The sequence below is a fragment of the Anopheles aquasalis genome, chromosome 2 (genome assembly GCF_943734665.1).
Source record: "Anopheles aquasalis chromosome 2, idAnoAquaMG_Q_19, whole genome shotgun sequence".
Taxonomy (NCBI): Eukaryota; Metazoa; Arthropoda; class Insecta; order Diptera; family Culicidae; genus Anopheles; species Anopheles aquasalis.
Window position 1 is genome coordinate 50,917,501 of NC_064877.1, and position 12,500 is coordinate 50,930,000.

General features: G+C 39.2%; 3 protein-coding genes and 1 pseudogene across 8 annotated transcripts in view; 3 read left to right on the plus strand and 1 right to left on the minus strand.

The window, feature by feature from the left end:
* The window catches only part of LOC126569776 (WD repeat and FYVE domain-containing protein 3), a 15,311-nt gene extending 13,779 nt beyond the window's left edge, over positions 1 to 1,532 (plus strand). For both annotated transcript variants that reach the window (XM_050227105.1, XM_050227106.1), the window contains 3 exons: positions 162 to 285; positions 364 to 513; positions 667 to 1,532. In XM_050227105.1, coding sequence (XP_050083062.1) covers positions 162 to 285; positions 364 to 513; positions 667 to 716 — 324 coding nt within the window. In that variant the 3' untranslated portion in view covers positions 717 to 1,532. The remainder of the gene's footprint in view (positions 1 to 161; positions 286 to 363; positions 514 to 666) is intronic.
* Positions 1,533 to 3,496: 1,964 nt separating this feature from the next.
* Positions 3,497 to 4,933, plus strand: LOC126569783 (dnaJ homolog subfamily C member 16-like; annotated as a pseudogene).
* Positions 4,934 to 5,713: 780 nt separating this feature from the next.
* LOC126569781 (DDB1- and CUL4-associated factor 13) lies at positions 5,714 to 7,233 on the plus strand. Its single transcript, XM_050227120.1, has one exon. It carries the CDS (start codon positions 5,846 to 5,848, stop codon positions 7,184 to 7,186), a length of 1,341 nt encoding a protein of 446 aa, XP_050083077.1. The 5' UTR covers positions 5,714 to 5,845; the 3' UTR covers positions 7,187 to 7,233.
* A 924-nt stretch (positions 7,234 to 8,157) lies between these two features.
* LOC126569780 (vacuole membrane protein 1) overlaps positions 8,158 to 12,500 on the minus strand; it is a 4,407-nt gene continuing 64 nt past the window's right edge. Inside the window, exons 1-6 of one of the 5 annotated variants that reach the window (XM_050227115.1) lie at positions 10,794 to 10,858; positions 10,340 to 10,540; positions 9,730 to 9,947; positions 9,344 to 9,625; positions 8,947 to 9,262; positions 8,158 to 8,671 (exon numbers count right to left, since the gene is read on the minus strand). In XM_050227115.1, coding sequence (XP_050083072.1) covers positions 8,225 to 8,671; positions 8,947 to 9,262; positions 9,344 to 9,625; positions 9,730 to 9,947; positions 10,340 to 10,471 — 1,395 coding nt within the window. In that variant the 5' untranslated portion in view covers positions 10,472 to 10,540; positions 10,794 to 10,858 and the 3' untranslated portion in view covers positions 8,158 to 8,224. Of the gene's footprint in view, positions 8,672 to 8,946; positions 9,263 to 9,343; positions 9,626 to 9,729; positions 9,948 to 10,339; positions 10,541 to 10,590; positions 10,859 to 12,477 lie in introns of those variants that run through there. The other 4 variants (XM_050227114.1, XM_050227116.1, XM_050227117.1 and 1 more) reach the window with 4 other exon arrangements.

The window sequence follows — 12,500 nt, forward strand, 5'->3', positions numbered from 1 at the left end:
CTTTAACCTTTTTACCTACGTCCTTTAAATATCCATTAAGCTTAGAAAATCCTTCAGCGTAAGTTCCTGGTTCTCATTCTGGGGGTTTATTGTATAGCAGACTCCATTTATTTGTTCGAATAGTAGTTGGTATGATTTTTATTTTCTTTTCGTGTTCTTAGATGTGGTCAATGGAGTTTAGGAGTTCATCCAATGAAGAACAGAGAAACAAACCAATCTCACTGGAATGCTTAGCAAAAGATACAAAAAATGTACATGTACAGACGATTTTGAGTCAAGAGGAAGGTATGTACCCAACAATGAGTTATTATTACAAAAATATGAACATCCGTTCTACTAAAGATAATTTTCTTCGAAAAAAAGAAAAATTCTTAGAAAAAAACGATTGGATAAGACAGTTAGTACTCAGGGTAGATCTGACCATGAACACGGCATATGATCGCAAGACCAATGCTGAACCAGCCAGTATTACTGCTCTTGCAATTTCAAAAGATCACCAGTGGGTTTATGTTGGTAAGTTACCCTTTGAGCTATTAAATGCTATAGATACATATGCGGCTCGCCCGTCCTAATATGTAGTATAAAACATACTGTATTGTTGTACATTGACTACAAACTCATTTAACCGCAGTGGCATACATTTTGATGTACCATTGTCTATTCCAGGTGATGCCAGAGGACGTGTTTTTGCCTGGACAGTAATAGAGTCGTCATAGTACGAGGATGATCAGCGGCTTTCAATTAAATGAAGATGCATAATTCGACCGGTTATTCTTGAACGGGTTAGCGATATCTGAACGAAAAAGATAATAATAATATAATAATAATAATAATAATAATCATCATCATAATCATTTATTTATCAAATAGATTATAAGTAACTGTGAAGCAATAAGCATGGACATGTTTTATGGCTACAAGTCATGAGTAAAGAGCGATTTACTACTGTCTTATAGCCATAGCAATGATGTTGAAACACTATTTATACTGTTGATATAAAACATGATGTGCATTTTTAAATTTCAAATGTAGCAAAAAGCAAAGTGTATTAGTAACGTATTATGTATAAAAAAATAGGAAAATGGGACTCCGTCATACGGACTAATATTAACAAGTTCATTCAGTGTGAGGCGAACATTTTGTTTTTGCTTGCACAAAACTGCAAAAGTTTTTAATATAGATGTTGTTTTACAATCTTTTTTACAAAAAAAAAAGAATGCAATACAGTCAAGAAAATTAGCATTTATTCCATTTTACTTTACTTTTAATTGTAAACATAATCCCACACAACCTAGGCCGCTAGTGATTGTTTTTTATTTTAAAAATTTTGTTTTTTAGTGCCATTTTGGCTCTAGAAATGATCTCTGTTACTCCGCTGATCGTGTTGACGCTATTAATATATGATCTCAATATATAGTCCAAATTGACTGTGCTAGGAAATGTAGGCAATGTTTTATAAAAGAATGTGTTATGTAATTGTTTAGAAGTAGTATTCGAATACGAAAAAATATATTTATCTTATGAGCATCTTATGCAGTCCCAATCTTTACTGGCTTTGTCCATTTATCCGATGGATACATTCGATCCGATCAACCTTTGAAAATGCATTTTGTTCTTCAACCTCTGAAAATGCATTCTAGACAATAGTTTTTTGTTTCAAAAGCGAGAGGCGATGGACGGGAACAGAGAATTAAGAGTATTGATCCAGAATTTTATACAATCTAGGTGATGACGCTCTTGCACTGATTCAACAGTCTTTGGTATGGTTTTTCATCATCAGGAGATGGACCGCAGTGAGGCAGAACCCCTTTTATTCGTCCTATTCCTCAAGGTTGTATTCGTTCCGCGTTCCGCGCGGATCTTTTTTTCGGCCTATGTCCCGTGATTCATTCAATAAAATTAACGACAAAATGAAATCAAATTTAGGTGCTTATTCTGTAACTTGCGATTACGATGGCCTCTAGGCGATGATTCATTTGGTTCATTTTGTGTTCATTTGGTGTTCACGATCGCCTGCATGTCGAGTGCATTTTTGTGGTCGACAGCTGGCGTTCTGTTTACATCGAGCATCGAGCATCTGAAAAACAGTTATAGCGTCCTGATTGTGCATCAATAATTTCTTTCTGCTAATCGTATACTATTATTACAAAGGTTAAGTCGTTTTTATACCGAAAAAAACAAGTTAATTAACAGTTTTTTTACTTCAAACCGTCATTTTGAATTGTTTATTGTTTTCGAAACGTTTCGAAATTCGCATGAATCATCGAACGCCTGAGGCCATCGTAATCGCAAGTTACAGAATAAGCACCTTAAGGCAGGAATACACGAAGCGTAAACTCTCGTATAAACTCAGAATGTAATGCCAAAAAGTTTACGCTTCGTGTGGCAGGCATAATCGCATAAAAGTTTATACCGAAATGTCAACTGCAATTACATTCGTGCACCTGCAATTACACTATGCTATTACATCAATTACATGTGTTTTTGGCCACAAAAAACATAAATCGATGAGATAAGTTGATTTCTGAACATCTTCTTTTATATTCTAAGATGTTTTTACTGTATATTAGCGATTGTAGAATATTCAATTCATCATAACGCTACGCTTCATGTTGGTGCTGTGTTTATGCTTGCTTTTACGCTCGGATTTACACTCCGCGGGCCTATAATCTTTTTGACATAAGTATAATCTTTTTGGCATTATACTCTGAGTTTATACGAGAGTTTACGCTTCGTGTATTCCTACCTTTAGACCGTTTCTACACACAGCCAAAATTTGGCGGCTAAAGTCAAAAAAAGAGAACTTCATTTTTCCAACATTTTGGAAAAAATAATGGCAGATGGAGACAAATTTACATCTACGGTACGGCCTACACTGGAGCGCAGCATTATGTGTCTGCCGATCAGCTTAAAGAATATTACATTTTAAAAAAAGCTGTTTGCAGGTGTGTTAAAGTTATTTCGCGATGATTCTGTAGTTTTTCTGAAGTTCTTCTTTTCAAGCGTCCCTACACACCATTATTTTTTTTATATGGAGCTTTTGACTTTTGCCGACAATTTTGACTTTAGCCGCCAAATTTTGGCTGTGTGTAGAAACTGTCTTAAGCCGGCGATACATGAAGCGTAAACTCAAGCGTAAATATAAAATTAATTTACACTTGAACATGTTTACATGACCGGGTTGAGACGTGTAATCCGAATTACACTGAACTTTTATCGACTTTTGTGAGAAAAATAGGATCTTTTTTCCGAATAAAAAGATTAAAAACGCTAGTAATGAACACTCACTATTAATGCAAACCACAAACAGGAAATGTAGTGGGGCAAATCGCTTTCAAACAGCGTTTACGCTAGGATTTATGCTCCGTGGACCTATAATCTATTTACACCTTGTAAACGGCAAATGTAAACTTTTTGGCATTACATTCTGAGTTTATACCAAAGTGTCTATAGGAAACAGGTGAAGTCATAGCACTTTTTTTCTTTTTTGCTTTTTTTCTTTTTTTGACATTCGACGCCTTGTTTACGTTCATCACCAAACCAGCGTGCGTTTGAATCCGAAAAAGAGCAATGGTTTTATCAGGTATATTATCTACTTTTGCTCGTTTAAATGATGCATTTTCTAATTTTAGAACAAACGAGCAGCCCCGCTGTGGCTAACAACGTGTCAGTAGGGGCCGAAAACGCCGGCTATCTCTGATTCTGAAACGAGTGGAAAAGGCCCGGATCCGGCTTCCACCGATAGCCGGTCACTGTCGGCTTAGACTATTGGTTAAAGGACAAAAGGACGGAGACGATCGGAGTGTGATGGACAATCACATCAGCGCTACATGCTCAGTGCATCCAAAGGAGGGTGTTATCGCGTGTCCGACCAGAGTCCGGCGAAGATGAAACCACTTCGCTTGTTCCGAACACGGAGCAGCAAGGAGAAGGAGTGGGTTCTTCTGCCCGAATAAAGGCAGCTCCAGCGCGAACGTATATAAAAACGCTGGTTCGGCAGATCGTCTGCCAATCGCGAGGCGCATCCAAAGGAAGAGTGATAAGGGAAGAAGATCCGTTCCTATTCCTAGTTTGCCACCGTCGGAACAGGTGTCTTCTTTTGTAAGGCGCATCAAGAGCGCATCGCCTCGTGAGCAAGGATGGATGCCTCGAATGATGGTGCACTGGCTTTGCCTGGCAGTGTTTGTGATCGTCCTGCTGGTGCAGTACGACAGCAAGGATCCGTACGTCACCGTGGGTGTGGAGCGAAAGGCTACACTACAGAAGATCCGACGAGCCTACAAACAGCAAGCTAAGGAATGGTAAGAATCCGAACAGCACTCTGTCTGGGTTCGTATTGATTGCTTGCCAAAGGCGTGCTAGGACTTGAGCTAACTGTATCAAACAGGCATCCGGACAAATCAAAACACTTTTATGCGGAGCAGCGGTTCGTCGAGATCAAGCAGACATACGAGCTACTTTCCGACTCGGAGCGTCGGAAGGCATACGCCGTACATAACGAACGAGGATGCAATCGTGAATAGCGAGCGGCCCGATTACACCACACGACCGGTTCCAGGATCCGTTCGAACACTTTTACAATGCACATAACTTTAACTTCCACGACCAGGACATTAGCCTGTACCATCGGCTGTCGATCACCGCCAAGTACTACGAGAGCAACATCCTGCCCAAAAGCCGCCAAACTCCGCAAATACTGCTGTTTTACGCCGACTGGTGCTTCGACTGTATGAAAGCGGCCAACTCGTTCACGAAGATGATCGACACCGTACGCTCGAACGATCAATGCGGGTCACGAGAAGTAGCTGGTACGCCGGACCGGTGTCCACTCACTACCGTGCATTGTCATGGTCCTCGACGGCCACAACTATATCCACCGCGAGAGCGTCTTTAATGCACAGCATCTGGTCGACTTCATCCGGCACCGTTGAGCGTAAATCATCGCAAATTTAAGGTTGCACACTGACCGGCACAGATACAAATCCACTTACCAATATAATTTCAATTGCATTGAAAAACTTAAATTTGCGCATGTAATAAATACGTACACTCGTTTTTCTTTTTGAATAAAGTATGCAGTTTATTTCGGCATAACTATTGTTACATTGTAGTATAGAAGGAACAGCTAAAAGAAACATATTAATCTAAGATAAAATGTCCAAATAAAGGTAAACAAGGTATCATACCTGTTGTCTGCAATAATCGCAAATTATGATAGCTTTTAATCAGTGGCGATTGGTGTAATTGATAATCCTCAGCCCTAAAATGCTCCGAACATATAGCACCACTTTTAGACGGACGCCAATTTGCATCTTTTCTACAAAATGTTGCCCATTGTCGGGTTAACTCCACATCTTGCGGAAAAGAATGAAACATAACCACCGTGCCAAGCCTTTTGATATTATTATTGTTATTTTTGCAAAACGGAGCAACGCAATATCTATAAGGCATCTTAAAACCACCAATGTAGAACAATCAGAGCACTGAAAAACTGGAAAAACTTTAACTTTCTTTACGGATTTCTTACTTCTCAAAGCGAATACCAACGGATTTCTTAGTTGTCAAAGCGTATCCAACGCAAACAAAACATAGGCAACGACTGTCAATTTTTTTCATTCATTTTTCTAATTTTCGCGAGCGATTTTTGTTCGGTATGACTTCACCTGTTTCCTATAGACACTTTGGTTTATACGAGAGTTTACGCTTCGTGTATTCCGGCCTTTAGACAAACAGAAAAACTCAGTTTTTTCGAACAGCGAATTTCGAAAATGCGAAAATGTCATCATCCGACACGTGCGTTTGTTGTGCTTAAGTAAAGAAACCAGCTTTTCTCATTTACAGAACGATGAAGGTTAAAGTTATCAGCAGAAACCCGGATAATTATTACCGTGAAACGAAGAACGACATAAGGAAGTCTTTCCGAAACTATAATCCGGAATTGCACCCGTTTCAAGCGGCCAGGGAATATGTGCGAGCCCTCAACGCAACGAAATTGGAACGGGTCTTTGCGCGTCCGTTTGTTGGCAACTTGGACGGACACAAGGATGGAATCTCGGTTCTATCGAAAAATCCCAAAAAAATATCCGTTCTTGCTAGTGGTGCCTACGATGGCGAGGTATTTATTTGGGACGTTGCCACCAAGTCTCGCGTAGTGATCGAGGCACATAGTGGATACTGCCGAGGCATAGCATTTTCGGGCGACGGAGAGCGCATCATCACCGTAGGAGATGACAAAAACATCAAGACCTGGAACTACGCCGAAAACTGTACCCAGCATTCGAAGATTGTCCGACCGCTCAACACCATCATTACGAAAGCAGTAACTGCGGCCCTGACTCACAGCTATGACGGCACAACGTTCGCGACCAGCGGCGACAGTTGCTACATATGGGATGAAAACCGTAACGAACCGCTCAAAGAACTTGAATGGGGTGTCGATATGGTCCAGGATGTGAAGTACAATCCAATCGAAACCAATCTGCTTGCGGCATGCTCATCAGATCGAGGCATAATACTGTACGACCAACGTGAGAGGAAGCCGCTTCGTAAATTAATCATGAATTTACGTTCAAATCAACTTTCCTGGAATCCGATGATAGCTTACAATTTTACGGTTGCCAATGAGGACTACAATTTGTACACATTCGACACAAGAGCTTTGAGCCAACCGTTGAAAATGCATTCTGGGCACGTATCATCTGTAATTTCTATCGATTACGCCCCTTCTGGGAGCCGTTTTGTTTCTGGAAGCTACGATAAAACCATTCGTATATTTGATCCGCACAAAAGTAACAGCTATGACGTTTATCACACAAAACGAATGCAGCACGTTACCAGCGTTGCTTGGAGCATGGATAATAGCTACATATTCTCTGGATCGGATGAAATGAATGTTCGCATATGGAAGGCAAACGCTGCGGAGAAGTTGGGTGCATTGCAAATGCGTGAGAAGAATGCATTCAATTATAATGCTACACTCAAGGAAAAATATGCTACACATCCTTCAATCAGGCGCATTGCTCAACATCGTCAAGTACCTAAATCGGTTCATAAGGAACAAGAGAAATTACGCACCGTGCTACAGAAGGAAAAAAGAAGGGAGGAAAACAAGAGGAAAAATTCAAAACAAGGCAAATTACCGTACACACCCATTACAAAGAAAAAAGTGGTTAGAGTCGAACAATAGCTTAAGCAAACTCTCAATAAAATTAATCATTACGCTGATCCCGTATGGACTTCTTTGCCTGGCAAGTTATTTTTTTTTAACATATATGAGGACGGACGAGCGGTATTTTGCGAGCGGCGGTGGCAAATTATTTGCTCCCGAAAGAAAACAATTTATTTTTTACGGAACGAATATATTTAGAAATCGCAATGTGAATGCATCGCCAAAATGCAATGTCAAAAGAGTTAGCAACAGCACAGTTCTTCGAATCTATAATAAATGTGCTTCTTGATAGAACCCTGAAATTCGAATTGATGCTTTCCCTTGTTACACGCCTAGTCCTTATTGGCTATTATAGATTCATAGTGAGGAACTTTATCGATCAAAAAGTACTATAAGTGAGACGAGTTAGTTAGTCATCTGGACTAGGAGTTAGAAAAACAATAACGATGAACTAGGAGAGAATGAGCTGTTGAAAATATAGAGAACATCTGTAAATCCGAAGCAGCGTCACTAATCTAATGTCGATAAGAAGGACAAACACTGCATCGTTCAGCAGGCTATCGACTAAAGTTTATGTGTTGTTCTGTAGCGATGAAACAACGTTAGTTAAAATGATTGGGAAAATTTAGCTCTAATCGGCTGAAATACATGCGATTTTGGTTCAGCATATAGGTAGATGGTGCACCATGTCATCCAATAATTATTTTAGTATAACACTTGTAACAGCAACAGGCACATTCGTTTTTTTTGTTGTATATTTTTTCTATGTGCAATACCCGCATCGTAAATTGCGACTAGATCCAACTCAATTAAACGATCGTATTAAGTGATACCAGATTGCTACTACACTAGGTACCAATTTCGTACATTTCCATAGCCGGCAAATTTAGTAGCAGCTTGTTTTTGGTTCACTTTGCATCCATTAGTTTGATTATGTACCGCTATCAATAAACAAACTAATCTATAATTGAAGATACGGCAAGATCGTCTTTGTTGCAGGACTTCATATCTACAGTAATGGAGCAGGATTGAATGATGTGGGATTCTCGCTTTTTTTTAAGTTGATTTTTGGGTTTCCGTGTCGCTACCACTCTGATGCAGTTGCTTTCGGGTTCTTTTGCAGCAATTTTGAGCAAGGGTATTCATAATTGAAACAATGAAATAACAAACCATGATAAAAACAAAGCTTTCGAATATGGTAGACAACAGGTTCCCGTTGCCTGATACGGCGCTCTTTTGTGTGTTACGATGTAGTCGTTGTTTCTGATTCTCAAAAAACACTTTGAAAGGGATCTGCAACCGCACACCGACGATAGGAATAAATGCAAGAAATTTGATAAACTTTTCTACCAAATTTTCGTTGAAAGAGATTATGACGAATATTTTTTGAATATGCATCTTGATGATGGCTTTTCCAATTAGCGTAGCCCCAAAAAATTTCCAAAAGGGCACAAGAAAATGTCCACAAGTAATACCGGCTAAGTCAAACAAAGGATTTGGAATCTAAACGTAGAAAAGAGAGAAAATAGAATTACAATTATTTAATGACGCTTTTAACCCAAGGATATGACTTCATGCTTAGTGTTTCGTGAATGTGTTCATATAAATTAAAAGCAAGTTTAGAAACAGGAAGCTTGTTTGAATTTTCACCATACTAACAAAGATAAAAAATATAACTAGCCATGGTATTTTTTTTAAATGACTTAAAAACAAGCAAGTAATGAATGAAGTAAAAGATACTAATATATGTGTGTATGCATTATACTGTTAATACTTACACTTGCACATAAGAGAATCCCAAAGAATCCTACTCGTTCTACTATGTCTTCCATAAATAGTTTACCTTTATCAAAAAATGTTAATTTTTCGCCCTTTTTCTTTCGTTTTTGTAGCTTTTCTAGTTCCTGAATATTTTCATGCTCTTCTTTAGAGTTTCCGGAAAGTCTGGCAGCCTTAGCCATGAAGTAAGGTGGTAATTCTCCTAATGCTGTTCCGGCACCCCATAAAAAAGCTTCAACGCGAACTTTAGCCATTATTGACCACAGCGAGGGATTAATTTGACCGTAACCGCTAGTGCTCTCAGGACAAAGGATTCTAAAAAAAAGCAAATACCATTAATATTATGCGGAATGGTGAAACTCGTTCGCCAAGTATCACTACATAAAAAGGCCTTACTCGTTAGGATACGGTGGTTCAGGAAAATTTAACGAACTGCATTCGTAGGCAGCTAACGTTACGCTTGCTATATGTGGTCCAAGATACAATAAAAATGTGTGTAATCCTGTTCCTAATCCAACAGATGATAATATTCCTAGGCCCAGCCAGTAGATCATAAAAAATCCATTGCTTTTGAGTAGCTTGATTATTTGTTGGTGTTGACCTGGTGTTAATATCAAAGCCAACAGCGCAATTGAAGCACAGAGCAACACAGTAACCACGGCACGATGCTGAAATAGCCTGTAAAAGAGCAAACATGGGTTATAAATGTAAAAGTGAACCAGAAGCAGTAGTATGCAGAGCCGTAGAACTAATTTGACTGCTTTTTTAATCGTTTTACTTGCCTTTCTACATTGCTTTTGGCTAGAAACAAAAGTTCTAAACTGGCATACTTCATCGTTTTCATTGGCGATTTCCACAAAACCAACGATTTCATTTCTCTCGCTAATTTTCTGTTTTCGTTTTTAGAGGAGGGTAAAGCGCTTGTGTTACTATGGGTATTTCCTGAATTACCACTCAGTTGTTTCATGTTGAATCCTGTTTTGGTTTCTAACTCTAGTGCCTGTTTGAAATATAAAAAAGTTAGTATAAATGAAACTAATTGTTAAAGAATTTTAAATACAATAGAATGTAAAATAAAATAAATGTTGTTTCATTTTAGCACAAATGAAGAAACAATTGCTTCAGTTCAAGCAATAGATTTTAAATAAAAAATAACTAATGAATAGCATACTAAATAATCGATCAACGAGATAATGCCATCCATCTCGCTTCCGGAATAAATGTTTGGGACCAATAAAAGATGATAAAAGATTTAACATAAATTGGAATGGACTGAGTTGGACCGAAAAAAAACATATTAAACTTTGATTCGTGGGTAAAGTTTCTTCCCTCCCGCATCTGTGCGCAACTACCAAGTTGATGAAAAATAGCCGGAAGGATTTAGCTACAAACCGGGTCATGGCAATTCTTCGCGATATAGTCAACATAATCCATTTTGCTGTCCGTGCAATTTCCATCGCTTCGACCAGCACCTTTTGCACGCTCAGCAGGTTTCTTTTTTGCATTGGACCCTTTTTTCGGCATGCTGTAGCAGCACGGTGGTATGCAATTTTCCAAAGTTTATTCAAGGTCTTTTTAAGGTGATTAAACGCTCTGTGAAAAGCAGGAAGATAAACAAGGATTGGTAAGTGCTGTTTCCGTACTTGCAAGTTGTAGAACGTTTTGTCAACACTGCAGGACACGTGAATATGAAACAAACCACAAATCACTTCTAGCGTACAACACGTCAGTAGTATCACGCAAAAAACAGTATCTGTGATACTCCTCAACTATCAATAAAAACCATACCATTTCGCAAGCAGCACCAGCAGCGGATAATTTCCTATTTTGTGTGTGAAAATCTTACCCTAAAATCACCTGAATTCAGTTCCCTTTTCCGTAACTCCCCTGAACACAGCACCAAAACCTTACTTGTCAAAATTAATCGTCCTCCGATAAATCATCCTAAGTCATTAGAAAAATGAATGGAAAACTTGACAACCACTGTAGCACAGACAGTTGTATGTTTTGGTTGCTATTGGAGGAGTTGTTTTACTTTGAGGAGTAAGAAATCCGTTTCAATGGTACAAGTTTTTCAAGTTTTTAAGAAATCTCGTTCTAAAAGTATAAAAGGTCATGTTTCCAATTTCTTCGCGAGACAGCACTGATGATTTGGGCGCTACCGGCGAATGATGCTCGCTGGAAACAGTGCCCTACGGAACACCGTAACTGACCGATCACTCGCTTGTTTGTTGAAAACAAAGAGTATGTTGCAAATCGTATTGCCGATTGTTGCGTATTAATTCAGATGCGAACTTTGTTAGTACCGTTTATTTTCGGTATCTTTTGTACAGAAAGCTCTTGTCGCGCGGATGAAAGAGGTGGTCCAAGTCGCGTTGATCTAATGCCCTGTACACACTTCAGAGAATCTGCAGATAATGTATGCAGCTCAAAGTGTCTATAGGAAACAGGTGAAGTCATCCCGAACAAAATCCCTCGCGACGATTAGAAAAATGAATGAAAACAACTGACAGTTCGTGCCTATGTTTTGGTTGCGTTGGAGACGCTGTATTCGCTTTGAGATGTAAGAAATCCGTAAAGAAAGTTCAAGGAACTGTCCGTTTGATCTAAAATTAGGAAATGTATCATTTAAACAGGCAAAAGTACATAATATGCCTGATAAAACCATTGAACTTTTCCGGAATCAAACGCACGCTGGTTGGAATGAACGTAAACAGCTGACAGTTATTTAACGTTTGGTGCTTTATGTCAAATTGCTATGACTTCACCTGTTTCCTATAGACACTTTGATGCAGCTGCAGAAAATTTCCGCGCGGACGCATCTGTCATTTTCGTCTTGCGGTTCTAATCGGTTACAGACCGGTTCTGTTAAACTGATCTGTGATGTATGCGATTTGACAGATGACGCCCAGATTCTGTACAGTGTGTACGCTAGACACAGAAAAAAACCGGCAGATTCTGCGCGCAGATTCTCTGCAGTGTGTACAGGGCGTAAGAGCCGAGAGCGCACCGACACTCGCGCCGTAACTGGGCAGGGTTGAGCTTGGCCGCTACAAGTATGAAGAGTATGAATGATTTAAACGAGCAAAATCGATACAATCCCTGATAAAACCTAAACCTGAAAATTTCCGGATTTCCTTCGTATCATCAAACGCTTTCAGTTGATTTGGTAAACATGTATTTGACAGCCACTGATGCATAGTCAAAATTCAATATGGCGGTGAGCGAAGTGCTATGACACCACACTTTAATCAAAACAAAATGCATTTCTGTTTATACTGGCAGGTTCTGCGCTTAACGATGATTTTCCGCAGTTTTTCCGAATTTTTTCCAAAGTTTTCCATGGTACTAGGTGGTACCAAGTGGTACCACATTCTTGTGTCACCGGAGATAAAGATTTGTTTTTGTGAACAAACAGATTCCTCGAGCTTCGTGTAAATTTCGTGTGATTTTTCATGGGTGGTTCCATTTCTAGCGATAAACCGTATATTGGTGAAGGCATAGTTTACCTTTACAGTTTACAGTCGCACCTGATTTCTCCTCATATCAATTA

Excerpts from the sequence above, each read along its gene's own strand:
- LOC126569781 (XM_050227120.1), top strand. The coding sequence starts at position 5,846 with ATGAAGGTTAAAGTTATCAGCAGAAACCCGGATAATTATTACCGTGAA.